The 27,149-nt window shown below is 45.4% G+C and overlaps 1 protein-coding gene across 1 annotated transcript in view; it reads right to left on the reverse strand.

The window, feature by feature from the left end:
* LOC8032308 (hemicentin-1) overlaps positions 1-19,911 on the reverse strand; it is a 186,061-nt gene extending 166,150 nt beyond the window's left edge. Inside the window, exon 1 of the mRNA XM_042289246.1 lies at positions 19,343-19,911. Within this exon, the coding sequence (XP_042145180.1) occupies positions 19,343-19,487 (145 nt within the window). The 5' untranslated portion in view covers positions 19,488-19,911. The remainder of the gene's footprint in view (positions 1-19,342) is intronic.
* Positions 19,912-27,149: the final 7,238 nt, after the last annotated feature.

Below are 27,149 nucleotides of genomic sequence, written 5' to 3' on the forward strand. Positions count from 1 at the left end.
AGCGGTGTGCTTTAATGTTATCATGTGTTTCGTTTTACGTATCCTCTCTGTAATGCATACAAAGGCCCCTGGAGGGAATAAATTAATAAATCACATTTTCACATCACTGGGGTTAATTTTCGAATGCGCCACATATTCAGGAGTGGTGGAACGAGTGCAGCCCAATGCAACCAGCCTGCCAGTCTGGTATGTCCCATTAATAAATATTGAGGGCCAGAGATGCGAGTGAACACAGTTCTTTGTGTATAGACTCTGAAGGCGTAAAGGCGAGCGGAAATGGGTTTATTCGGTTAGTGTGTCAAATATGTTTATTCTCACTTGATCACGCAATTCTTGCTTTTTTGCAAATGGTTCCATAACGAGTTCTTTCTGCGACAGTCTTGTGTCAGGTGTTCAGTCATAGTACCTGTGCTCTTTGTTGCCCGATGACGCTCCTGGTACGTCGATGTTCAGTTTGGTCGAGTGGGAACTTTGACCGAATGATGCCGTCTTGTAATCACACGTCATATGCGGCCACTGACATCTGATGCACTGAAGCTGCAAGGCTGGCTTCAAATCCGCAAATTTTCCTGGTAGTTTACTGCATCAATGCAGCAAGCTCGGGCATGTATTGCTTCATCACTGTGCCTTTTGCTGTACCGTAGACTTGATAGCTGACAACAATGCTTGTTTGCTATCCAAGCCATTTCACTTCCATTTCATAATGGCGATTTTTTTCTGCATCCCGCAACCACTGCAACTCGTGTAAGTCTCGTGTGGCAAAGTGAAATCCGGTAATGCTTGGAGTCCACTTTTGAGAACAACCAACCGTTCTATTTCTTCGAGTCACTCAGCAGCATTCTCCCTCAAAGTTGGATATTGTGTGCGTCGTGGTGTGGACACAAATAATTAGTGTCAGCAAATTATTAGGTATTGTCCTTGGACGACAGCGGACACCAAATCAACTGTCCTTGCATTGCCGCTCACCTGCTTCGTCGTGCTTACCTCCCGCCGAGGTGAAGGGGATCAGGAGCTTCGGGGTAATGTCGGCACCAGGGACAAATGCCGCCGAAGATAATCCTTAATTTATCGCGGACGCTCGTCGAGACGTGGTCGAGAGTCATTCGGCACGAACCTTGCAGGCGAATTCATTCGTACGGCCACCTCCAGTAGACATGGTCGGCCTCATGCAGTTGTAGCAAGTGGTTTTCGGTCGCCCATTTGCAGCACCTCCATTTTCCTCGGTGTACTTTGTCCAGCGCGGACCTACACTGGTTCTTCCCGAAGTCGGGAATGCTTCGGCGTTGGGGTGTCTCGTTGAATTGGCAATGAATAGTAAAGAATAGCCGGTGGTGGTCGTCGCGTCTTTGTGGCATAACTCACCCTCGGTGCTGCGGCGCAGGAGACCGACGTCGGGGCGGCGCGACATAGGCTCGAGGAGGAGCCGGTGGCCGTCGGGCCACTGCGGCGTAGGTCAGGGTGGGCTCCTCAGGTGCTGCTACGCTGGCAGGAGCCTCCCGTTGAATTGCCCGGTGAACTTTTTCGAGCACCATTTCGGCCATCGACAGCGAAGCCGGCTGGTTGGCAGCAGGCAGCAGCTTCCTGAGCTCTTCCCGAGCAAAGTCTCGAATGACCTCGCGAATGCCTGGGATACCGGAGCCAAGGTCGCAGCTAGACAGTGCGAGGGCAGCGAGACCGGCTGATCGATGGTAGTGACTGGCTCGGGCTTGCAGGGCACGCTCGATGTTCGCCGCCTCGGTGACAAAATTTTCGACTGCTGTTGGAGGGCTACGAACAAGGCCGCCGAAGATGTCGTTGTGACCTTCTTTTCTTCCGTAACCTGAGGGTCGGCGCGGGGGCTCAGGCGCAGAACGTCTTCCACGAAGCCGGTGATACTCTCGTTGGGGCCTTGAGTTCTCGTACGAAGTAAGTCTTCGGCTCTCTCTCGGCGTTGCTGGTTGACAAATGCCGCCTTCAGCTGGCTTTTGAAAATGCCCCACGATGTCAAAGAAGACTCGTGATTTTCGTACCAGTACCTGGCAGTCCCCACGAGCGAGAAATACACATGTTTTGAAGCCATTGCTCGTTGGTCCAGCCATTGTGGCGGGCAACGCGTTCGTACTGGTCGATCCAATCTTCGACGTCTCCGTGGAGTTCACCATGGAACGGAGCAGCCGTCCGTGGTGTGACGGTCAGGTAGATGACGGCAGAAGCGGCCGGCGTCTGCGACTGGTTGGCCATCGTCGGCTTCGTTGGCTGGTTGGTCCTGGGTGGCAGAAGTCCGTACTCCGGGTGTAGACCTTGGGTGCGGCGACTTGACCGGGTCTCGATCTGGTCTTCGGTGGGTCCTCGGGAGCTTGGGTTCGGACATGTACTGCGGGAACTCGGAGGGCTGCGCTGCACGGACATGCGGTACCCAGCACCTTAACCAAAATGTCACGAAGAAACAAACGAGGAAACAAAGAGTAACTGGGGAAACTGAAACGTTTGATCAGGGCGAAGTTGTGTCTATAAATAAAAAGGAAACAGAAGATAACAGCAGAGCGCCGCAGGCGTCGAAGTCGGCGAAAGAGCAGAGTCGAACGCTGGGGCGAAAACTAACTGCGGCTCGCAACGCGGATCCCCTTATGCACACACGTGGGCTTCTGGAATAATCGGCGTAGAAGGTTACGCGTGTAGAATATTCTGACCTCGAACGAGCCCCCAACACGGTTCTCGAATTTACCAGAACATTACATTACAGTCGACAAAAATGCGCCCCGCGGCCAGGAATCCAACCCTGGCTTTCTGCGTGGAAGGCACGCGCGATAACCGTTAGACCACGAGCGTGCCGCCTGCTTGGACGGCTTCCGCGTCTGAAATCAACTCGCCGAGACGAACAACAACGAACAAAGCATCTGACAAGCTCCGGCCAATGCTCCGGCCCAGCTGGGGCCAGCCGCTGCCTGGGCACTGCCATCTTTTTTGTGACGTGGCAGCGGCCTTATGGGGTCACTTTCGAGTGCAGACCGGAACCCCGGTTTATCGCTCTAAGCCCCTCTACCTCGTTGAGCCGGCCAAGAGACGTCGCATCAATAATTTCGACCGAGGTTTTCCTGAGTGTCTTAAATGACATGCGTCGGGTCATGTTGCACTCTTTTGTACTTTCTCATGTTTCCAGCAACAACTTTGTGATCACGTTTCTTTTCGGGAACGGGGAGGGGGGGGGGTTAATCGTCTAAATGTATAGTCGCGTTGAACATCATCACCGCCCCCCATATATAATACCCTAAATAAACGTAAGGTTAAATAAACGAGTAAATAAAATAAATTATTTCTTCCCAGCACAGGCGTTCGAGTATTGCATCAATACTACGTGCCCCTTTATTTTTACCCTATACACTACCAGAAGTTTCTTGGACGTTGATGATACCAAGCTGATTAGGCATGTACGTAGCAAAAAAACTGGTACATTAAGTTTTCGTGGCTGCCTCGTGCAAGCAATAAATGCTTCTTCGCTCTTCAATAACTGGAAAGCGAAAAAGCGAAATCAATGGAAAATAGTTTTTCCAAATCCGGTTGCTCATGTCCGCATAGTGCCAAACTATAGTCACTGACAACCTAAGAAACGCAGGGTGTGACTTATAAAGCTTCGTGCTTATCGGCTCCTTATTGGTTCTTCGGCTGTCTTATTGGAGGATGTCACAATCTGATTGGTTACGAAGGGATAACGAGATCCCGTGGGACGTGCCACGCCCTGCTCTTCTCAGGCGCTCTAGAAGCATATTTGCGGAGCAAGCCAACAAAAAGGCGCCTCGCGTCCAACGAGGTAGAGGGGCTTAGAGTGATAAACCGGAAGTTCGGAAGTGGCACCCCCCCGGTTGCCGCCATATTTTACGCAAATGTGACCACTCGTCACGTGACCTCCCAAGAGCCGTGACGTCACAGGTAAGATGGCAGCGCCCAGAGCTGGCGGATGCGGGTTTGTTCGGCGCGCGGTAGCCGTGATGTGCAGCTGCTTTCCGACGACTTCGGGCTTCTTCGTGCTCGCTGACGCAGGTATAATGTGAAAATATGAAGGAATGAGACTTTATACCGTTTTTGCGCAAGATCGCTCTGGATCATCTGGATATTAACGCCTGTGAGACAGCATCAGCTCTGCATCGCCGTACCGGTGCTTGGATTCCGGGATGTGTCCGAGGATCGATAGAACTTTGAGTACTTTTAACATGAAATTTTCGCATTCTCTTAGCTTTGTTTGAACGTTGAAATATCTGAGAATCTACGCCAAATGTACACGTCACGTTAGGGCCTAAGGGAAGTTGTTTCAGCCCTCCGTCACCGAACAACCTTAGCAACTTTTAGCGAGGAAGCTCCTGCGATTTTAACCTTTTGTGCTAATCCACGATTCTAAATTCGATCGCTTTTCTTCCTTTTTTTTTGTGTGTGTGTGAGTGCGAAGTGCACCCTTAATTTCAGCTACGAGGTTGGCGTTTTATTGAGTATGGGGAAGAATAAATCGTTGCAGGCACCTGCTTCAAAGCTATTCGACTTGCTATAAGAACAACTGTTTTGTTGCATGCATAGATTAACTGCGCATTTTTTCTGTTTTGTAGGATTGCAGCTATACTCTTTTTCATCAAGAGTGCATTGTATTAGTCGGTCAATTATTTAATTGTTCTAATTACCTGGATAAGATGATTCATATTTGTGTTCATCCCTTGCCTGGAGAGCAGTCTTGTTGAAAAACGTTGACTACCATTCCTTTCGGTCTCTTCAATAGACTCTTTTTAAAAGTGTGGGCTGTCTATACTTCGCATCACCGTAACTTGGAAAAGGCCAACCGCCACAGCCCCCTCGAGCCAATCAGAGAGACGGAGCGAAGGTGTGTGACAAATCTGTGCAGACGAGCACTCTGGTGATATGCTGTCATGTGCCTCTCTCCAATGTGTGTATTGACTCACCGAGACCGTAGCCTTTGCCGTCTGCCAAGTTCTGATGAAACAAATTACAGTAGCTACTACTGTAATTACCCCAGGCTTTCATACTTTGGGTATTTGTTCGACAAGAATGTTATGTCCGCAATCCCTGTGAATTCGGCTCAGCACCTATTGGACTCGAATGCTGCATTGGCGTTCGATGTGAACTGGGGCCCATTCGTGTGCTTTGTGCCGAAAAAAATGGTGACGGTTGTGTTGCTTGATAAGGTTCTGCGAAGGGTCTATTGTGTCATACATATAGGAAGTGTCATGCTATATAACAATGCATCAACACATACTATTAAACTATATGCTCAGAGGTGTGTTTGTTTCTCCAATTAACAAGTTACAGCAGTGTGCTTTAATGCTATTATCATCTGTGTAGTTTTAAGTATCCTCTCTGCAATGCCTACGAAGGCCCCTGGAAGGAATAAATTAATAAATTACATTTTCACATCACTGGAGTTGGTTTTCGGATGCACCACATGTTCAGGAAAGGTTGAACGAGTGCAGCCCCTTGCAAGAAGTCTGCCAGTCTGGTATGACCCCTTAATTAATATTGAAGGGTCAGAGAAGCGAGTGTCCTCGTAAGGTCCAGAGCGTGCAATGGACACAATTCTTGGTGTGTAGACTCTCAATGCATGAAGGCAAGCGGAAATATGTTTATCTGGTTAGTGTATCAAATATGTTTATTTCCACTTGATTACATAATTATTGATTCTTAGTAAATGGTTCCATAACGAGTTCTTTCTGCGACAGTCTCGTGTCAGGCGTTCAGTCGTAGTACCTGTGGACCTTGTTGTCGGATGACGCTCCTGGCATGTCGGTGTTCAGTTTGGTCGAGTGGCAACTTTGACCGACTGATGCTGTCTTGTAATCATACGTCATGTGCACTGAAGCTGCAGGGCTGGCTTCTAATCCGAAAATTTTCCTGGTAGTTTTCGGCATTAATGTAGCAAGCTCGGGCATGTATTGCTTACGTGGCTGTGCCTTTCGCTGTACCGTTGACTTGAAAGCTGGCAACAATTTTTGTTTGCTATTCAAGTCTGGTGATGCTTGCAGTTCACTTTTGAGAGTAACCAACCATTCTATTCCTTCAAGTCACTCAGCGGCATTCTCCCTCAAAGTTCGAAATTGTGTGCTTCGTGGAGTGGACACAAAAAATTGGTGTCAGCAAATTTTTAGGTATTGTCCTTGGACGACAACCGACACCAAATCCACTGTCACTGCATCGCCGCTCACCTGCTTTGTCGTGCTTACCTCTTGTTGAGGTGATGGACATGAGGAGCTTTGGGGTAATCAGGGATTCAGAATCTTCGATTCAGCACCTTCGGCATCAGGGACAAAGGTCGCCGAAGGTAATCCTTAATCTCCCGTGGTCGCTCCTTGAGACGTAATTCAGGGTCGTTTGGCACGAACCCTCGCCGACCAATTCATTGGTACGGGCTGCTTTGGTAGACATGGTCGGCTTCATGCAGTGGTTTTAATCGGTGTACTTTGTTGAGCACAGTCCTACACACGATGTCGGGAATGCTTCGGCGTTAGAGTGTCTCATTGAATTGGCATTGAATACTAAGGGGCAACCGGTGGCGGTCGTCGTGCCATTGTGGTGTAAGTTGCCCTTGGTTTGTCAGATGCCGCTTCGCTCGCAGAAGTCTCGGTTGAAATACCTGTCAAACTTGTTCCGAAACAATCTCGGCAATCAAAATAAAAGCCGGGCAACTGATGGCAGGAAGTAGCTTCCTGATCTCCTCCCAGACAACGTCGTGGGTGATGTCGTGGATGCCTGGGAGGCTGGCGTCGAAGTAGTAGCTGGACAACTCGAGTGTCGAGACGCCGGGAAGTTGTTCATAGTGGCAGGCTCGGGCATGCAGTGCACATTCTATGTTGGAAGCCTCAGTGATATGAACACTTCGACTGTTGTTGGGGGGTTGCGGACAAGGCTGCCGAAGGTGTTGTCCCTCACGTGAGGGGCATGGGATTCTTAGGTTCTTGTCTTCTGTAGCATCAAGGTCGGCGTGGGCGTGGACGCTCGATCAAGCGCAAAACATCCTCCACGAGTGCGGTGGCGCTCTCATTGGGGCAGTGTCCTGGACAGAATCAAGAATGCGGCTCTTTCGTTGATGTTGGCTGACAGATGCGCGCTTCAGCTTGATCTTGCAAACTTCCCATCACATTAAGGAGGATCCATGGTTCTCAGACCAGCGCCGGCAGTTTCTTCCACGAGAAGTATAGGTTCTGCAGGAGCTGGTTGTCTGTCCACCCAATGTGGCGGGCGACACTGTCATATTGTTCAATCCAGTCCTTGACGTCTTCATACAGCTTGCGTGAAAAAGCGTCGGAGTGTGATTTGCGACGGGCATGCAAATAATGGTGGGAGGGGACACGGTTTGCTGCTACAGGTTTGTCATTGTTGGCTTAGTCAGCTTCGGATTTTCTGACAGGAGACCGAATTCCGGTGGTTTTTCCTGGTAACAGCAACTGGCTCGGATTTCAGGTGCTTCGTGGTGTATTTCCGCGGTTTCTCCTTGTGGTACTTGGTCGTCTTGCGGTTGTTCTGCCAGGCTCGGGTCAGGATTTTGCCTACGGCTCGACAGGGGTATAAGACGCAGAATAGTCCGCCAGCCGTGTCCCATTTTCGGGTAACTCGGCTGAAGAGCCGCCGGGTTCACACAGAGTGAAGGGCTACGGGTAAAGTGCCCAGCACCTCCACCTGAACACACGATTACAGCTGAGCATGACCTGCAGTGTCCCAGAATAGTGAATATTGATAGAAGATAGGACTGAAACAAGGATCCGTGACAGTATAACAAAACTAGCAGAAGAGAATCTATCCTGACCACTGAAGAAGCTGCATTGCGCTTTAGTGGCATTCTGTCCGAATAAATCCTCTCCTTCGGGGTTTGGCGACTGCCGTGGACGAACTGAACTGAAATGGATGTGGGACCACTTTTCTGGTAATGAGCCACTGCAGACTGTTGCCACAAAGCGGCGTGAGCTGGGTACGTAACACGCTCGGTGAAATGTCCGGACAGCTTGCAATTCGCGTAACGAGTGTGGATGAAACGTTTGTGTTGACGAAACGTGCGAGAGACCAGCGGGATCAATACCAACTGCAACACCTGTGCTCCGTGAAAGTGCTCGTCTACGCCGGAACAATTTCGGAAGCAGCACAGCATCACCTAAAGCATGGCACAGGAACTACCAGCTTGAAGGCAACTCTTCGGTGCGCCGCACACCTGTGCTCCGTGAAAGTGCACTTCTACGCCGGAACAATTTGTAAGCAGCACAGCATCATTCAGCACGGCACGGGAACTACCAGCTTCAAGGCAGCTTTCCGGTGCGCCGCACAACCGAAGTGAGCCCTCGGTCATTTGATCGAAGCTGCACCACGATTGCACACCGCCAAGCACGACTCACGCAAATTTCCGTCGCTAAACTGTGTATCCAAATATATTGCACACGCTTCACTACAAACCTCGAAGATTCCGATGGTCAACGAGAGCACAGAAACATCGCCTTAAATTTTATCCTAGCGGTATCCGAATCAATCCGAGGTCCGAGCAACATAGGTCAGATTGTCTCTTCCGTGGCAATATCCCGGTCGGTCACCAGCGAAATGCACACCGTTTCTCCGTATTTTCACGTTATACCTACGTCAAACACCACGCTGAACTCTGAACTCGCTTTCGACCGGCCTCATATGACGGCTTCCGCGTCTGAAATCAACTCGCCGAGACGAACGGCAACCAACAAAGCATCCGACAAGCTCCGGTGGCTCCGGCCCAGCTGGGGCCAGCCGCTGCATGGGCGCTGCCATCTTTCTTGTGACGTCACGCATTTGGTTTGGTCATGTGACGTGTGGTCAAATTTGCGTACAATGGCAGCCTCCTTATGGGGGTCACTTTCGAGTGCAGACCGGAACCCCGGTTTATCGCTCTAAGCCCCTCTACCTCGTTGCTCGCGTCGCACTCATTTGGACGATGACCCGGGCGGGGAATTTTCTATCTTGTTTACGTCGAAAAAAGATGGAAGCGCACTTATGTTCCAATAAATTATCCGAATCAAACGTGTAAAACCGAACTTGCCCATACAAGGAATGAACGTGTATATATATTTTTTTAATAGTCTTTTTGTATTTTGGACAAAGACAATTGGTGATATTGCCGGGACACACCAACAAAAAAGATAGCTGCTAGGGGACTGATCAATGTAAAAGCAAGAGGGGGTCCGCTTTTAGGAACAAAATATATGTCGCAGAACGCCCCTTGTACCGAGTGAAGGGAGTGAGGAAAGTATAACTGTATGAAAACTTCCAAGTTTCAAGTACATCACTCGTGTGACTGGCGTTGATAAAATTCCGCGTTTGCCATACGTCAAGCGTTTGGCGCATTTGGCACGCAATACGTCAGATCTTTCTGTGAGGAGAACATTCTGCAATGCAGGGCCACATAAAAAAGTCAAAACAAAAAGTAGTGGTAGTTATACTTTTCTAGTCTTACGTTTCTGAGAGAGACGACGTTTAAGTAATTGATTTTTCGAAGCACTGTAATAACGCGACATCTAGCATAGCGCATTGCTTAAACTTCCTCATGGACTTCAGTACAGACACAATTTCACTAAACTCCAACATGTGAGGGCATTTTAATATTGAAAAACATCAACCGCGGATATATTGATACAAACCGAAGTTATGGCATGTATATATATTTTATATATAAATATATATATATATATATATAGGGTGCAGAAAAAGAGTACAAATGATTTCTTGTTTACCGCAAAAATAACCTACGCATTACTCAATGCTCATTCTCCACCGACATGTAAGCATAGTGCTCCGGACCAAAATTAAAACACAATCCATTCTTGAAAGGTTGTTTGACGCCCCAAAAACTTTTTCAGCTCGTGAAGAACGGTTTCGCCTGAAGCACTATCGCCCGCTAGCGCACTAGAAAGGCGACTGGATAATGAAGAACACTTATTGGCTTCTCACGAGGAACCCTTCTTGAGGGTGCATAAAATTACTTTTTGAGTTGAAAATAATGAACAAGCCGAGAAACTCCTAAGAGTTATTTTACGACCAGATTTTTTATTAGAGTGCCAATACCTAAATTTCACAACTTGCCATTATCTTATTATGATTATGACCGATTTTGTAAAATTTTCACTAGAAAATTGCGGTCAATGACCCTCTTGATATCCATGCAGCTGAGTGTCGTCAGTTATTGAAAACAGGACCCATTTTCCCATCGAAACGTTCATAAAATCACCTATAACTTTTTACTTTGATAGCGGTTAGCTGTGCAACTGGCATTTGGTTCGAAACACTAGGGCTACATTTGGGCGGAGAACGACCGATCGGTGATGAGCACTTTATGTTTGCAACAAATTTAAAAAAATGTGTATTTATTTTTTTTTTTTTTTTGGGGGGGGGGGGGGGGGGCGGGGGGACACTTTGCATGTCATGGGTCATAAGGATAATAAATAAATGTGAAAGCGTACCAGAGTATGCGAAGAATTTGATTAGTATCTGCGAAAGTGAAGAATTTTAACTGGGCCTTAAACTGAAAGATTGTGTAAAAATGTCAATTGACGCTTTTGTAATACACATTCTCCCAAAACCAAGCATGGCCTCGTTGATTCATTGATGATAAACAAGCCATCAAATCTGCCTGTGTCCACAAACTACAATAATAAGGCGTTCCTCTAATTGAGCCTATTAAAACAAGGACGACAATTTCCCGCTTTGCATTATACCCCTCGTAATTCTAAGGTTGTCTTCCAAAGATCATAAATCATGGCAACCGAGAAATAAATATGAAAGGTTTTTGTACAAAACAAATAAAATAATCCTTCTGGCACGCCATGGTGGAAGTTCTAAAAATTAGTTTTACAGCTTGTGGGTGTCTTTTTTTTAACATGCATGTAAACTTTAATTCCACATGGCTATACCGCCTTACGTATGCTTCATTGTGGACAGCTCTGCCGGAACTCAAAACCACAAACTGAGAATTCACTCGCTACCACTTTGTCTAAAAGTCGTAGAAGCGCCATAAATTACTACGACTAACAGCTCGTCATAGCGCTACAACAAATAAAACCGGAAAATGTTACCCTACTATTTTCCTCCAAAACGTACCATGTCCTGTAAGGTATGAGCTTTAATTGTGAAACAATAAAAGGGGGACGTTTTGACTTTGACAAGCTGCAATCCGTCTCGCCGTTTGCATTTTTCGGAGCACAGTGTTTCCGCACGTGCTATGCTCATTGCGGCAGATAAATCCTACGCGGCTGTCGTGAGCCGGTATATTTTCGTCCCGTCCGAACAACACGTTCAAAAAACAAAACGCTAATTTCGATCTCAAAAACCTGAACAAGTCGTGTATTTGGGTAGGAAAGAAACGGAAGATTTTTATGTCCTTAGGTGTGGAGGTATGCCGTATTTCTTGGGATCGGGACGAATATATGCTGCATTGTTCACAAATATTCAGTAATTTTTCAATAAAGGTACGTAATAATATTACCTACACCGTTTTACGATTGAATAGTAAGGGTCAAGCTCTTCGTGCCAGCCTGAAACGGCGAACCCAATATTTTTTTAAGGTACTAAAATGCAACGTCTTAATCAGCAATCTTCAAATCATGTTGATAGAATGTATCGCTCTGTAGAAGAATTGCTAAATGTTCGCCAATAATGCTGCATTAACTCACGCCAGTGTCATTATTAAACACGTTCTACGTCGCGAGAAAAAATACCCGGAGGTGTTACTACGGTGTCTGCCCCTCATCAAGAAATCTAACGAACATAAACCCAGCCTTAAAGACAGCACGGCGTGTCTGGTTACGACAGCGCGAGTAACGACGCACACTCCCGGTCGCAGGACGCTTCGTGCTTCCGCGCCACGATTACGTTGGGCGCTTCATTAGACCACTTTCAAAGCCTCTTGCAAGGCGCTAACAATCCCAATTACGTTGCCAAGTGTGCCCCCTGCAAGACACAATGACTCACAGGTGATGGCGGCAGGAAGGAAGGGGACAGGGGCACCCGTGGCGCTCACCAAACGAGCCGTCGTGAGCACGCCTGGATCGATGACAGGGCACGGAGGGCCATCGAGAGAGAGGCGTCGCTGCTGGGAGGGGCGATGTTTTTTCAAGTGCCAGCTGTTTTTTTTCCCGTGGTGCAAATTGCGCCGCCGTCGTTCCTAGATGGGCTTAAAAGCCTTCGTAAAAGTGGGCCCCCCTCACAGTGAGGGCCCGCTTTCGGAGGATTGTTTAGAGCAAACATCACTTTGGAGGAGAGATATCAAATCAAGGATTGCTAAATGAGTGCCTGCTTGGAAAGGAGTTTTCTCTGCTGGAAAGTAAAACCTGTCGCGAAGAGTTGCGACGTGCTTTCGAAATAACGAGCGGTATCTATAAAGGGCCCGATGCAAACAAAATGAAGTGATGATTATGGATTTTATTTTTATATCTTAAGAAACTTAATATTAAACGCCCAATATCCGAAAGGATAAAATGTATTTTAAGAGCGCGCAAAATGCGAAACTTCAATGGCTTTAATCTTTAAGTTCTAACTACCTGTGTAGCTCGCCGTCTGTCACCTGGGTATGAACGGCCGCATTAAGTGCGCAGCGCTAAGCAATATGTGAATTCATGTTTTTTTTTTTCGAAATAACTACATATATTACATTACGTTTTATTGGGAATAAATTTAAGGAGAAAGCTTTTAGGTACTATAAATAGCAAATTACTCTATCAGCAATAAATAGCGGAAAACATTTTTATATGGTATATGGCTATACATCAGAGGCAAAGTAGAAAGCGATTAGAGTTGAAAAAGACGACAATTAATATGTTCTCTTATCAAAGATTGGAACGACAAAAAGCCCATTCATAACGAAATGTAGAAAAATATAAAGACTGATTATTAAAAAAAAGAAACGAAAATTCTAAGCGACCAAAAATATAATTAAACTAATACTGCCTTATTCAGAGACGCCAGCTGCATCAATGTGAAATCCTCTGACATGCATCACTTTTTCCTCACATCGTACTCTCCACTAAAGGGACAGAATAGTCGAAGCTGAATTGGAATAATTCGGTGTGTTCTTGTTATTCCCGAATGAATATATAGTCCGGTGTATTGCACGTTATGTCACTAACATATTGTCGCACGTCCGAAGTGCAAAACACGTTTTTCTAGTTTCGCGAGATTTTCAGCCCATTCAATTATCCGAAGATGTAGATCTTATACTTTCTGATTATTTCCGCTGGGCGACCGTCGGACTTATGAGGAACCAAAGACGTGCAATGTTACGGCTCTCTAGTGAACAGCTATTTTAGAAGCAACCCCATATTTGGTCCTAAAGTCGATTTACCTTGTCTTCTGGTTAAGATCAACCTCACCAAGCCATTCAATCTCCTCTGGGACTGACCGGTGCTGCAAGTATATATATCGAAGCAGCAAAGACGCATGAATACCTCGGTGAGTACAGGCAAGCTTGCGTGCCCACAACAACAGACTCATCCTACTTGGACCCCGCAACACCGGAAAGACTCTTCTCTACACTCTTTTCGAATTCGTGCGTGAGGCCGGCTTTCAGGACAACCCCCCCCCCCCCCCCCCCCCATTTAGTGCACCCCTCTTTATTTTCACACCCAATCCCTATCATTAGAGGCTCATCAGCCAGTGTCAAAAGAAATATGTTGAATCAATCAATTAGCAGATTCAGCAGACACACCGTCATTCACGCAGGCCAGTCTGATGTAAACGTTTGTATACAATCCTCCATTTTGCAAACTTAGTTAATACCAGCGAGTTCATACACCTTTGATCGGTCATCATAAAGAAGCGGTTTGTTGTTGAACATGAAAAAGCAACACCACGCCTGAGCGAGGTTATTGTATAAGCAGTGAGGCAACAGCATGAACGAAAGACTGGTTACCTTACGTTTCCAAATCGTAAAAAAAAGCGAAACTTAGCTGCTAATGAAGTGGAGCTTAAGTGGTTGGCAAAAGTTTAAGTACAACGCACTTTTAGAGATCTAAAAATCGAGGTGAGTTTATAGTTAGACACGTTGCCAAACCTCCCGTAGGATGAATTGGCCACAAGAAAGTTTTATACTGCATTGCCCCGGCGCTCATCACCTTTGAGTCTTTACTGCCGTCGGATAGACCCATCACGAATAAGAAAAACGAGCAGGATCACGGCGCATTCATTGTACAGTCTCTTGCAATACGAAAGACCCACTGGGAGTGCGTGGCGGAGACGGTGGCTGGTGGGGGGCGCTGCGCGCGCACCGGGCGATTCCATTCTTGACCCCGAAAGTAGGACTCACTCGCGGCTTAGCTAAAGCGCAACACGCTCGTATCAGTTGCTGGTTTTGGTGTCGCGGCGGAAAGCAGTTCGTCAGCGTCGTGCCAGCGCTGACCCCTGCCAACGCCACTATTGCTGTCTGAGAGTGACCGGCCTGAGCTAGGGCGAATATTCTGGCTCTGTTGATCCGTGGAATCCTTCTAATGAACAAATTCGCTCTTCAACCTATTTCATCTTTTGAGTATGAGACTCGGTTGTAACTTGAGTTCTCGGTCGTTCGACAGTGCCTCTTGTGACATTTTACACCAGAAACAGCTTATAAAATATCAAATAGCGATGACAACGCCTGGTTCGAGCCTTCGTGACGGTATCTCTGGGCGCCACACCGACGAAGTGCTGTAGCCGAGTAAAATGAGAGGGTAAAACGGGCAAAAATGGAGCCCATTTTTGCCCGTTTTCGGTTTCGGGTGCCAGAGCCCCATGTGTTCGAAAACTCCGTCGGCCACCATTTTCCCATTGAAATTTTCAGAAAATCACTCATAACTTTTGATTAATCAGTCGGATCGGGCCGAAACTTTGGCATCTGGTTGTGACCTCTAGCGCGACCTTTGGGCGGAGAATGAGCGTTGGACAATGCCTAGTTTATTTTTTTTCGCTAAAAAAGACCGTGTAAATTTTCTTTTGTGACACCCTGTATGTCGCGCGAGACATAAGGGAGTTTTCGCAGATCGTTTTCTCCGTCCCGGGACGGTTTCCCCAGCCCGCTACGTGTCGCACAACTCTAGAGGCACAGAAGTGGCTTCTTCGTTGCAGGGTGCTTAGCAAAAGAAGTAACGCAGTCTGCGAAAATTCCCTATTGGTGAGTTTTATTATTACGTATTCAAGCCAACTCAAGCAGTGTGTGGTTTTGTTTCGTGGTCCACACTGCGCGTGCGCGGGACACCCCAACTGCATATTAGATTGGGGCATGGCAACGACGTGCATGCACAGCGTGGAACACGCAACGTTAACGCAAACGCACAGCGTTTTTTTCTATACTCACTACCAAAACTGACCATTCCATTATCTGTTTACTTTAAGTCCCATCGATCGCTGCTTACTACATAATTCAGGTACCTAATCAAGCAGAGAAAAAAGCGCAGTGTTATGGCATAGCATACGTGATATTATGTAAATTTGCTAGAGCTTTGCATCGATAATTATCCGGGCATAAAAGGCTGAGCCACTGAGCTGGGAACGCATGAGCAGCGTCTGATCTCCCGCAAAACAGAGCAACAGCGCATGCTTCGAAGGTGTTCCACAGCCCAGCCGATAAAGATGGCACGCGCGGATGGCGAATTTCGCAAAGTTATGTAGTCACGCGCAGTAAATTCGCTGGGATGTTATGCCTATGCTTTTCTTCTTTGGGTGTGATTTGTTTAAACAGTGGTGGGAAAGCCACAAAAAGACTGAGCGCCGTGACGATGCGCGATTTGTCGGTGAATTATTATTGGCTTTGTCGGACTGTAGCATCGGATGCTCTCATACTTGGAAGTGAAACGATGTGTAAGCCGCAGTGACGTTTGCCGATAAACCCTTGTTTGTCCTACAATATAGCATATTAACTCATCCGTTCCAATTCGAGCGTGGCGTTTCCATTAACGAAATATACACGCACTCCGGCATCTCTCAATTTAAGAGAGGCTTGTCGTAAAATAGATCACAGGAGGAGTACTAAAAAGAAAGAAAGGTTTCCTTGAATCGAAAGTTACGTGTAAAGTATTCTGCCGAAGAGAGCAAAGGCTCTTGAGAGGCAAATAATTTATGTTCACAAATCTTATACCTTCTTTATTTTGCTCGTATGAAAATCTTATTAAGCAAGAACAATTTCCAGATTATTCTTCTGCCTGCGTTTTGGCAGGTTCAACGTGATTTTATTTGGAAGACAAACGGGATTCGCTGTTGAGTGACAAAAATAAACTTTAAGTCGCCAAGCTTTTTTCTTCTTATTTGCGACTCTTGACGTTATTTATATTAGTGGTTTTCTGCAACACAAGCTGCTAAAAACAAATCGACAAACCATTTTCGGTATTCTTTATTTATAGTAAGCGCGGATTGAATACGTAGGTGACATATGCATTTTTTTTGTCGCATTCCTCACTATGCACTGTTTGAAATAAAACGCGTGTCGCCATTCCTCGTACCAATATAGTAACAACAATAAATACTGTAACCAATCTTAAAACCTAGTTTTTTCGTGTAATTTTCCTTGCGGCTACTGAATCCTAAGATATCCAGAGCTACTACGTCACAATGTTCTTTTAAGCTTTTACAACATTCGTCTTGATTAACCTGGAATAAAAATACCCGAACCGGAAAATCAACCTTTTCTGCAGCCTCTCAACATGCTGGCGGCAGCTCAAAAACAAGTTCCTCACCCACAAAATGGGAGACACGGAGGGGGAAGAAATTTGGGGGCGACCTTTATCTTTACAGTCTTATAGTGCACGAAATGCTAGAGCACGTCACCTAAGGTTATCGGGAAGCGAGGAGAGGGATGGAGTGAGCAAATCGGTGTGTCACGTGTCTTATTTTTCCCCTCTAAATTTAGCGTGGAAACTGAATGGTTGTAAGGGTCACGTGATGCCAAGTTACGTGACGTGAATTTCCCCCGCTAAATTTAGCAGGGAAACTGGATTGGTGTCTAATTCACAAGACGTGAGTGTTAGCGCTACGTTTAGTACGTAATTGGATTGGTGCATAGGTCACGTGACATCATTTTCCCGCTACATTTCGCGAGAAAACTGAATCTGTGTTTTGGCAACAAAACGCAAATTTTCCCGCTAGTGGCGAAACTGAGTTGACTTATAGGTCACGTGTCTTCAATTATCAAAAGGTGTTCAGGTTACGTTACGTCACTTTCTCTGCTAAAATTAGCGGAGGATGCATGCACAGACGGACGGACGAACACACAACATTTTGAGAGGGGGGAGGGGGGTTATCAGTACCGTTACAAAGCACTTCATGTTTTGAAATTAAAAAGATAAAATAATAAGCCACTTTTTTACTATTTGCGGTCGACAGGCGTCTAATATATTCTTGTAATATGCAAATCAATCTTCGTCACGGGTTAATGCTCCTATTATACCACATCAACCGCCGTCTTTTCAAAACCCGCCTGCCAGTATATTCAACCTCCGTGCCAGAAACATATCGGTGCCATCACCTACTTTCACTTACATTTGGATAGTATAAACGTCTAAACTTTGTGAGGCGCGGCTGAGATGAGCAGACCACCCACTCGTACCGCGAGGGGTGGGCATCACTCCTGGAATGGTGTTCGATGGACATAACGCTATGCCCTTTGATTACCTAACCCTAACCAAATTTTAAATTGTACGAATTTATCGCTGCGCGCATCCGGGCCGATGAAAAAGGTACCATAATAAGTCCGGTTTTACAAAAAAAAAAAAAAAAACACACACACACAAGTTCAGAGCAAGTTTGGTTTTAAGCTCCATTATCTGCGGATGTTTCTGTGGGACATCAACAATAGCAAATTCACGCTCTCTTTTTTTTAATATACAAAAAAAAAGCTTCGGGTTAATGTTTCTACGTTGCTTTGCTGCAGAGTACATTGATACGACAAAATTTATTGTCCTGTTTGTAGGCTTTCTTCCGTGGAATGAAAGCTGACGATTCTTATTCTTAAAAGGATATTTATGCATAAAATTTACATACAATCTTTTAAAATAAAGTTGGTCACAGTTATGACATTGCCACTGCATTGCAGCTTTCTCCTCATCACTCATAATTTCATCTTAGGAGGTATTGTGAAGACTGGGGCACATATGACAAAGGCACCTCCTGCAACTCCTACTTGCGCGCGAGGAGAGGACACATAAAAAAAATCTTGTTTCATAGGTTACATCCCCTCCCCCTCCTCTCCCTCCCTCCCTCCCTCCCTCCCTCCCTCCCTCCCTCCCTCCCCTCCCCTCCCCTCCCCTCCCTCCCTCCCTCCCTCCCTCCCCCCCCTCCCTCCCTCCCTCCCCTCCCTCCCCCCCCGCCTTGCAAGTGTCTGGACGTCGTGATCAAATTCCTGGGGTTCTGTGCACAACACTTTTTAGAGGAAGTTTGGAGGTTTTCTCTATTTCTTAGCAATAAATATATTTATCTCACTCACGCGCATGCGAATTCATCTTGATACAAATACAGGAATGTTCCACAAGGTGATATAAAGAGATTGTTTCACATATAATTAAGATTCACATAAATCCTGCACATCCAAACTCTTACTATACACCCCAGGAAATGTTTTCTTTTCATCTCACGTGTGGCTTTTTTTTATACTTCCGATCTATTTCACAATATAAACCACAGGCCCTTATTAACATTAGGTTGCAAGTTGTACTTCCCGTTCACTAATATGGTTAATATACACAATCATTCAAATTAATATAAGGGAGAAAAAAATCAGAATAAGAGTCATAGAGGCGATTCCGGTATAGACGTTTGAAAAGAGAGCGGTCTAAAAATAAAAGCAAATATATTATCAGTGCGAGCTCAAGGGCATTTTAAGTTAATTTCCTTTTAGCGCAAAATAAAACGCGCGAAGTAAAGTAGAAAATTCTGTAGAAGTAAATATAACTCTCCTATATCTAAAGTATTATGTGTATAGGCAAAACATATCTCTAATTTCGGAACGGTTACGGAGCTTCTACATCTTGAGCAAATTAATTAGTTTTAAACTACCAATACAAGCCAACTAAACATAATCTGAAAGACATCTACTGATATGGGACAGATGAGAGCCGCAACGGCCGAACATGTGAGGAGTCAACGTACTTACATGGAGCTGAAGTACATACAGTATGCGAAATTAATTAACACTTGCCAAGAGACAAAACATTTAGGCACTTTAAACATTACCACACATTTTGTGACGTCCAAATATAGTAAACTCTTTAACTTGAAATTGAAGTAAAAACTTCAATTTCTACAGTTCAAAAAAGTATTTTCGGTTTATCTACCAAAACGACGGACACTTCAATATTTCTCTTTGCAGGCAAAAAAAAAAAGGGGGTCGTCTTAAGAAGGGGACACTCACCGTAGGGCATCTCCTTGTTGGCAGGCCCCTGTATCCGACTTTGAACCAGCACAGCACACACCACCACGCACAGCGCGACGAACGAGGATCCCACGATGGGCCCGCTCCTCCTCCAACGCACGTCGCCGTCACCGCTACACCCCATCGCCGACTCGCCTGCCTCCGAGACGCTCCGACCGCGGCAGCAGTGGCTGTTGCTCTCGATAAAATCACCAGCCGCATGCGTCGCTCAGCAACCCAGCGCGGGACACGGCGCGCTTCCGCAGGGCCACCAGTGCCGGGGCAGAAGAACACGCTGTGCCGGCCGAACCCCGAGCGCCCACTGCCTCCGCGCGCGAAGGGCCCGGGAATCGATGCGGGAGCCCCGTCGGTGGAATATCGGGTTCGGCGCTCGCCGACGGAGCGCCCTCGCGAGGCGGCTGCTCTAAAAAGATCTCTGTGAAGGCACTCTTTTTTTTTCCCTTTTTCTGCTCGGCTTAGACGACGTCTGCTTGACGAGACCTCGAAGCTTCGATCAGGACTTCAAAGAGGACTTGCGAGGAGTCCAGGCTCGGCTTTTACGGCGGCGTTGGTTCGAAGGTGGAGCTGTCGCGTTTTGACCTCTCGAACCTCTCGGTGAGAGCTTCCTTTTGTAATATCATATACGTGATATTTTCGCGTGTTATCGTATAAGATAGTTTCAGTTTATTTGTTATTTCAAGATCGTAACGTTCTTATCGTCTCACTATCGGTCAAAGATGTCGGTGATCGAGTCTAATCACAACTCTTGAGAAAGTGCCTAAATGCATATCACGTCTAATCTTCTCTAAACATTTTTAAATAGCCGGTCTTCTGAGTTTAAAAAAAGGGAAAAGAGGCAGTAGAAAACATTTGAATTTAGCAATTTTGCTGAATTTGGCTTTAAAATTGAGTTCGCCAAACTGTGTTTTCCGAACCCTCACGACAGATTTAAAGGGGGTCGTTAAGTCACTCGGCATCATGAAAAGAAGCGAACTCAAACGTGCATCATCTATCCTGGTCCCGCGCATTGCATTGCAGGTCCACATCGCGCCGGAAATGAGAGTTCCGCTGCCCAAACTTTGTCCTTGATTCGGAAAACTGTTCCAACAAGCAAGCCAACTTCAGTCATAGGGAGTACTACTGTCAGCTGGCATGATTTTTTTTTCTTTTTTTGGGAGAGATTAAAACTTGGCAGATTCACGCTTCCTATATTAAGTGTCATATAAAACTTTTCAGTCAATATTGCGGATTACTTTTCCAGCGTTGAACTCGAAAGCCTTCCCTACTGAAAAAGCCACTATAACTTTCGCTATTTGAATTATCGAACTGTAAACCTGTCTGGATTTTATCAGTATTTCAGTTTTTCTGAAATTATTCCTTTGTCTTCAATCTGGATTTTAAGTTTCGAGAAACAATTTAAGTTCGATTTCCAGTTCCACAATCCAGTTTGTGAAAAGCTATACTGGATTTTTTGGTAATGTTGTGGCATCGTGACATAATATTTTATCATTTTGATGGGTGACACCCTTAAGCAGAAAGAAAATAATGTAAAACATACTCAACTATTTGAACTTGGCTTAATCAAAACATTAAAACCAAAATAAAGATTTTAAACATAAAACACTGTTTACGCTAAGCTGAAAGCCATGACGTCTTACCATAATATAAATCCAAGAAACTCACACGGTGAAGTTGCCTTAGACAATTACTCCTGAACTTGAACAGAAGCCTGTCTTAGCGCCTTTTAGAGCGCAGACCTTAGGCGCCCGTTTCCGGCTTGAGTGGCGTCGCCGTCGCTGTCGCCGTCGGCTTAACTGTGCACGCGGGTCTCGCTCGTGACCCGCTGCTTGCATTGTGCGACGTTTCCCATATTGACATCACACGTGACGTCAAGAGGGTCACGTGTAACGTCATGAGGGTCGTGTGAGTTACGTGCGACGTCACTAGGGTCACGAGTGACGTCAAGATGGTCCTGAGAATAAAGATTGACGTACCGACGGCCACGAGTGACGTCATTATGGGAAACGTCTCATAATACAACGCGCGGCTCACGTTTGACGTCAGAAGGATAGCGAGTGACGTCACGAGGGTTACCAGTGACGTCAATCGTGTACCGCGCACCGCATCATGAGATGTTTCCCGTAATAACTCTAGACATGACGTCACGAGGGTCACAAGTGAGGTCGCGACGATCACGAAGATTACGAGTGACGTCACGAAGGTCAATCGTGAGGGTCACGACGAGGGTCAAGACCTTCACGAGGCCTTCACGAGTGACATCACAAGGGTCACTAGGGTCACGAGTGACGTCACGAGGGGAGGAAGGGCGGGGGAGAAGGAGTAGGATGGAGGAGGGGGAGAGGGAGAGAGGAGGAGAAGAGAAGGAAGAAGGAGGATAGGGTACGGGGGAGGAGGAGGGGCATACCCTTCTCTCCGTACCCTCCTCTCCCCTCCTCAAGAGCAGCTCTCTAATTCGGCAATACAAGGAGTTGTAAAGGTCTTTCATTTTTTGTCAGAACATTTTCGGAGCTTTCGCAGTTGAGGGCCCCACAAAAATAAATTAGTCTGTAACCTCAAAATGATTAGGCAAAACTAGGTTGATCGAGCTATGAAAATAACGGTTGCTTATTACCGTCTTATGCAATAAATCAGACGCCGCCATCGCAACATCAGGGCACGTACATCGATAAGCATAACCTCGAGGGTAAGTTATATGAAGGCGACGTTAATAAGCGATCACAAATACAAATATGTTTTCAGTCTGTCTTTCACTCTCTTACATGAATCTTTTAGGTGGTGCTTCAGCTAATGTGTGCGAACCCAGTAAAAAAAAAAAACACGTGTCAGAGTCTGGTGTTTTCAAACGTCTGCACCAAAGCGAAAATTGATACGCTGCTGTGGTGTCCTGGTGTGTCCTCGTGTGACCGAGTGTTGTGTTCTGAGATATGCGCCAGAGCAGAAATCCTGTCAAGGTCTTATGTTCTGCTGTATCCCGACGTTAACCGGTATGACGTGACCCGATTTCGTTTGTGTTTTCGTGATCCCAGTTCAGTGTGTCCTGGTGTAATCCCGGCCAACTCATGAGCTACAATATAATTTTGACATCAAATAAATTTGTCTGAATTCAAAAGCTACCGCATTCTACTAGAATAACACTTCAATTTCGGGAAGGCTTAGCGGCTTACTCAGTCAGTCGTCCTGGTACCCTGGCCTCTTGAACCGTAGTTGGTATGGTTTCTGAATCAGCCGTCTTATCTACTTTGACGACTTGGCTACCTCCAGGTTTCTATCGCTCATGCCTCAGTGCAATGCCTGCAAATGGTTATAGAACAATTCACTCATAAGATGAAGGCCGAACAAAATGGGTCTTAATTTAGAATAATTAATCTTGTTATCTGCATTTCGAGGCAATTATTCCTTCCTAACTACTAAGATAGGAAACAAAAGATTTTCCGCTTTGAAAGGTACTCTCATATGGCGCCATGAAAAAATATAATGGGCTCCTAACACTGGAATGTGCTTGCCAGAGGCGAATAACAGCAAATTGGAGTGTTGATTTACGAACCTCATGTAGTCGTTTAAGCCCCACTGAAACTTTAACGCTAAGGCCCCTAAACAAAATTTATTTATGTTCACAAAACCGCTACATATTGCATTGACTGCAGCCATCAAATATGTTTACTCTGCATTCAAATGCATTAAACAATACTTTCGGTCTTCTTGACACCAAGAACCTATAAAATGGCTGCAAGCAACGGAATTTCTAGGGAACAAATAAATGGCCTGTTACTCCAGAGGGGTAAAACTTCATTCAAAGACCAGAATTGCAGCCTTACAGAAACATTGTGCACCAGCCCACCCATGCATAGGAGTCTGCTATAGAGAAATATTGCCTGCAGTATCTAGACACTAGATCTTGGGTGATCAACAGTAACTGTTTTTCCTTATTCCCCACTGTTCATATTTAAATTTGCTTCGCCCCAGACCTCTAGTTCGCTAGTATTGGCAGTATTTGGCTACACCGTCGTTGCGCAATAAAAAGGAATACGAGTCTCTGGCAATCGTTTAACAAAACGATGATAATGAAGAGAAACATAAAAAAAAATGCCTGAGTGCACCAGATTCCAGAAACCCTAAGCACATGGCTTTGAGCAAACGTTGGTTGGACGTCTTGTCATAGCAGTGTTGTAAATAAAAATTCAATGGACATGCATGTTCTCTAAACAAATAAGAAAACAGTCACTTTCTCTGTAAATTTTTTGCTTAAACTTGTAAACTTTTTGACATTGCCTTAAAGTTTGACCTTTGAATTTCCTCATTGTGATTTCCTATGAGAATAGGGCATAGCTGAATTTTAATAAAGAGGGCCTCTTAAAGGGGTTGTAAAACAATGTTGGGTATGAGATTTCTCACTTTCGACAGGCTTACTGGAAATTGTAGGACCGAAGCACACTGATATGCAACGCCACTGACCAAGAAGTGTCCTTGTCGCTGCGTAATATCAAGGTTAAAAGCAGACCTTTTCTTTCAATCTGTCATTCGCAAAACTTGATAACGAAGTATTGGGAATCGCATTATTAGCACTATCGGCATGCAATCGAAAGGATTTTATCATCAAGGTTTACAATCCCCGCAGTGCCAATATTAAAATGCAGCTCATACAGTGGACACGAGCACTACGTAAGCACTTGATTTCAGCTCGTGGCAATCGATGGCTAGACTTGTCTAGACATGCAATGGCTGCGATGGCGGGAATAGCCGAATCTTAACACTGTAAGGAACTCAGCGCGGGACCTGTGCTTTCTCGACCCGAACAAGAGTATATGATAAACATTAGGGACAAATAATCGTCTCTACATCACGTGTCCTCTTTTATGGCTGCAATTTAAAGAGAAATCACCGCTCGTTTCACTGTTCCTTTTTTCTGCCACGGCTTTCAGTGGACAACGACTAACGCTTGTCTGATAGATGACAAATATTAACAAAAACTTATAAGCAGTATTTATTGAAAGTACAAATGTTGTTACATCGCTCCTTTAACTAGATGACACACATCACTATACATTAAAAGAGACTCGAAGAAGCTATTTCCACAGGCCACTTCCGCTAACGAAGAATTTCCCTGAAGAAACGTTTTTCCGGACCTCACACCTTCTGCCGTACAGTCATGGCTGATAGAAGCTGACATGACTAAGCACCTGAAAGACACCACTGGCCTTTCCCTGACCCAAGAAATTGAACTAGCAACGTGAGATTGCATGCAGACGAGATGGCAATAGCACGCTATCGACTCAGCCTGTTCGTGGTTGAGAACTGTTAACCGTTGCTGCGCGCGCACTGCTTCTGCGCTTATTTATAGTTAAAATCATTTTCGTCTGTTGAGACATCGCACCAAATTATTTGACTGGGTCAAACAAAAGAGCTCTAAATATTGGAGACTACAAGATACATGGGTAGGCGGTAACGAAGCGTAAAGGAGAGTCATATCGGTGTGCTTCTACACACGGAGAAGCAACTACTTGGGTCGCATAACAGTGGTCATTGCACTCTCGTCCTAATATTATCGCTGATTGATATTTCAGCATCTAGAGTTGAAGCACAGCCACCAGTATATTTTGGTCATTGCTTGGTCGTTTTAGCTTGAATGGCCTACGACTCAAAACTACCTCTAACATGCTCAAAAGCAGAGGACACAAAGAAACAACCTACAAAAATCTCTGTGTAAACATCATCAAAGAAACAGGCCACACAATTGAATGTATAACTTAGGGCATATAAAAGCATCGTACACAGCCTCAAGCTTCAAAGAACAGGCCACATCAAGCCATGGTTCTAGTGATATATTTAGGCCAAGAAATTTCTTTCATTACAAGTCACAATATAAGGAAGGCATATTCAACATATTTCCATGCTTCAAGTTTGTAGTTGATGCTTTCTCTGTAAACTTACCATTCCCTTTGATTAAAAGTATTTTATTAGAGATCCATAAGGGCATACAATATTTCTATCAAATGTTTTCACACGTGGAAATACGTATTGATATTTTTTTGTAATGTTTATGACGAAACCCTACGTTAACGGCTGAGTCATCGAAAGTATCTGCTAAATTATCTAATCGCCACCGTCCTTCGTCTTTGGTTTATGCGTTTTGGTTGGTATGAAAACAGTGCAATTTTTGAATAGTTTGCTTTCCGATCCACAGAGAAGTATCACTTATGCAGATTTCTTGAGAACAAGCCGTCTCTAATGATAGTGGTTTTTTAAACTTCTGGGAGCGATAATTATGTCCGTCCATGTAAGCCCGCAAGGTGCGCCCTATATCGGCAATTAGCGCGCAAGCCAATACTGCTGATATTGCCGATACAAAGAGGGCGCATAAGCGAGTCCATACAGAGCAAACAAATATGCGACATCTGGGCGATACATGGCAGACAGCCTAATCTGGGTAGTACGCGCACGCCATCTCGTCGATACTTAGCCGATGACGAAACGACGGTACGCTAATACCTGCCCGATGTCGGGTCGTGATGCAAAACCGCACATTCGGCCGATATTGGGGCCGATGCTCGGCCAACACTAGCAGGACACTGGCCAAGTGTCACGGTGCTCCTTGGGGTATTATTGAAGTAATTAGAAGATGCAGGATAGGGAATACAATGCAAAAACTAACATCCGCCAACACAAAGCTTAGTAGCCAATATGGTGCAGCTCTTAGACAACTGTGCTGTGCAAAGTTACTCCCTGTAATGGGCTACGAGCTGACAATATCCCCAAAATAAATTCAAAAAGAAGTTGTGATAACATTGCTGAAATATAAGGCGAAATTCTATCATCCCACCTAAAATATAAGGTGACATTCCATCAACACACTCCCTGATATCTCAATAGACACATCCAAATAGATCGCTCATCTACTCCGGCGTGTCTTAAAATAAATTTTACGGTATAGAAAAACCGAAAGATTGGAGAGTTTTAGTGTATGGTACGCTGCGGAAAGTGGGTAAAGTGAGCGCGTGTTCAACGGGCTCTTCAAAGTGTCGGTACGAACCCCCGCCAGCAAAGTGCAGCTCTAAAATAGGTCTACTAAAAGTCTCTTTTAGCTTATACGCTCTGACAATAAAAAGCCCTGGTTTCCCATCTGACCGGTTCCAACAGCTCACAGTGGTGGCGAAAAGCAAAAACAGGTGCTGTTGTGACAGCCAACAAGTAATTCGTAGCGTGACCGCCGCGTGAAAGTAGTCTGAGATTAAAACCGTCTAAAAGAGCTGACAAGAGTCTATCAGTCACATATGTCCGCTACCATCAACTTTAAAACAATAAGCAAGCTCGAGATGTGTTAGGTAGTTCGATATGCACTTACCAGCTTCTTGGACAAATATTCAATGCACTAAAAGGATGTTCTAGATAAGATCTCACATTTAAATTCGTCAAAACGACCCCGACCAGAGATGTAAATTTTACAAAGCGGCGCCATGCATGAATCTAAAACATGGATTGACTTTGGCTGGCCTTAGATACGGCCTACGACTTTGTCTCAATAGAATGGCAAGATAAGTGGCGCCACGGAGGCGCTGCTCAAGAGAAGCCGAAACTATGGAGTGACTCAAGTCACCAGGCTTGATCTAAAATAGGCCGTAAAAATCGACGCCTGCACGAAGCAACCTGAACATTTTGTCAAATGTGTATTTCACATTTCGGTATTTTATTTTAAAATTACGAAGCGGAGCTCCTTTTAGAGAGAAATAAGGCCAAAATCCTTGGTAGGCTTAACGGCTGGCAGCGGCTCAGATGACCAAGTTGAGTAGCG

Source organism: Ixodes scapularis, unplaced genomic scaffold, assembly GCF_016920785.2.
Source record: "Ixodes scapularis isolate PalLabHiFi unplaced genomic scaffold, ASM1692078v2 PGA_scaffold0__279_contigs__length_252992795, whole genome shotgun sequence".
In the NCBI taxonomy this organism is placed as follows: Eukaryota; Metazoa; Arthropoda; class Arachnida; order Ixodida; family Ixodidae; genus Ixodes; species Ixodes scapularis.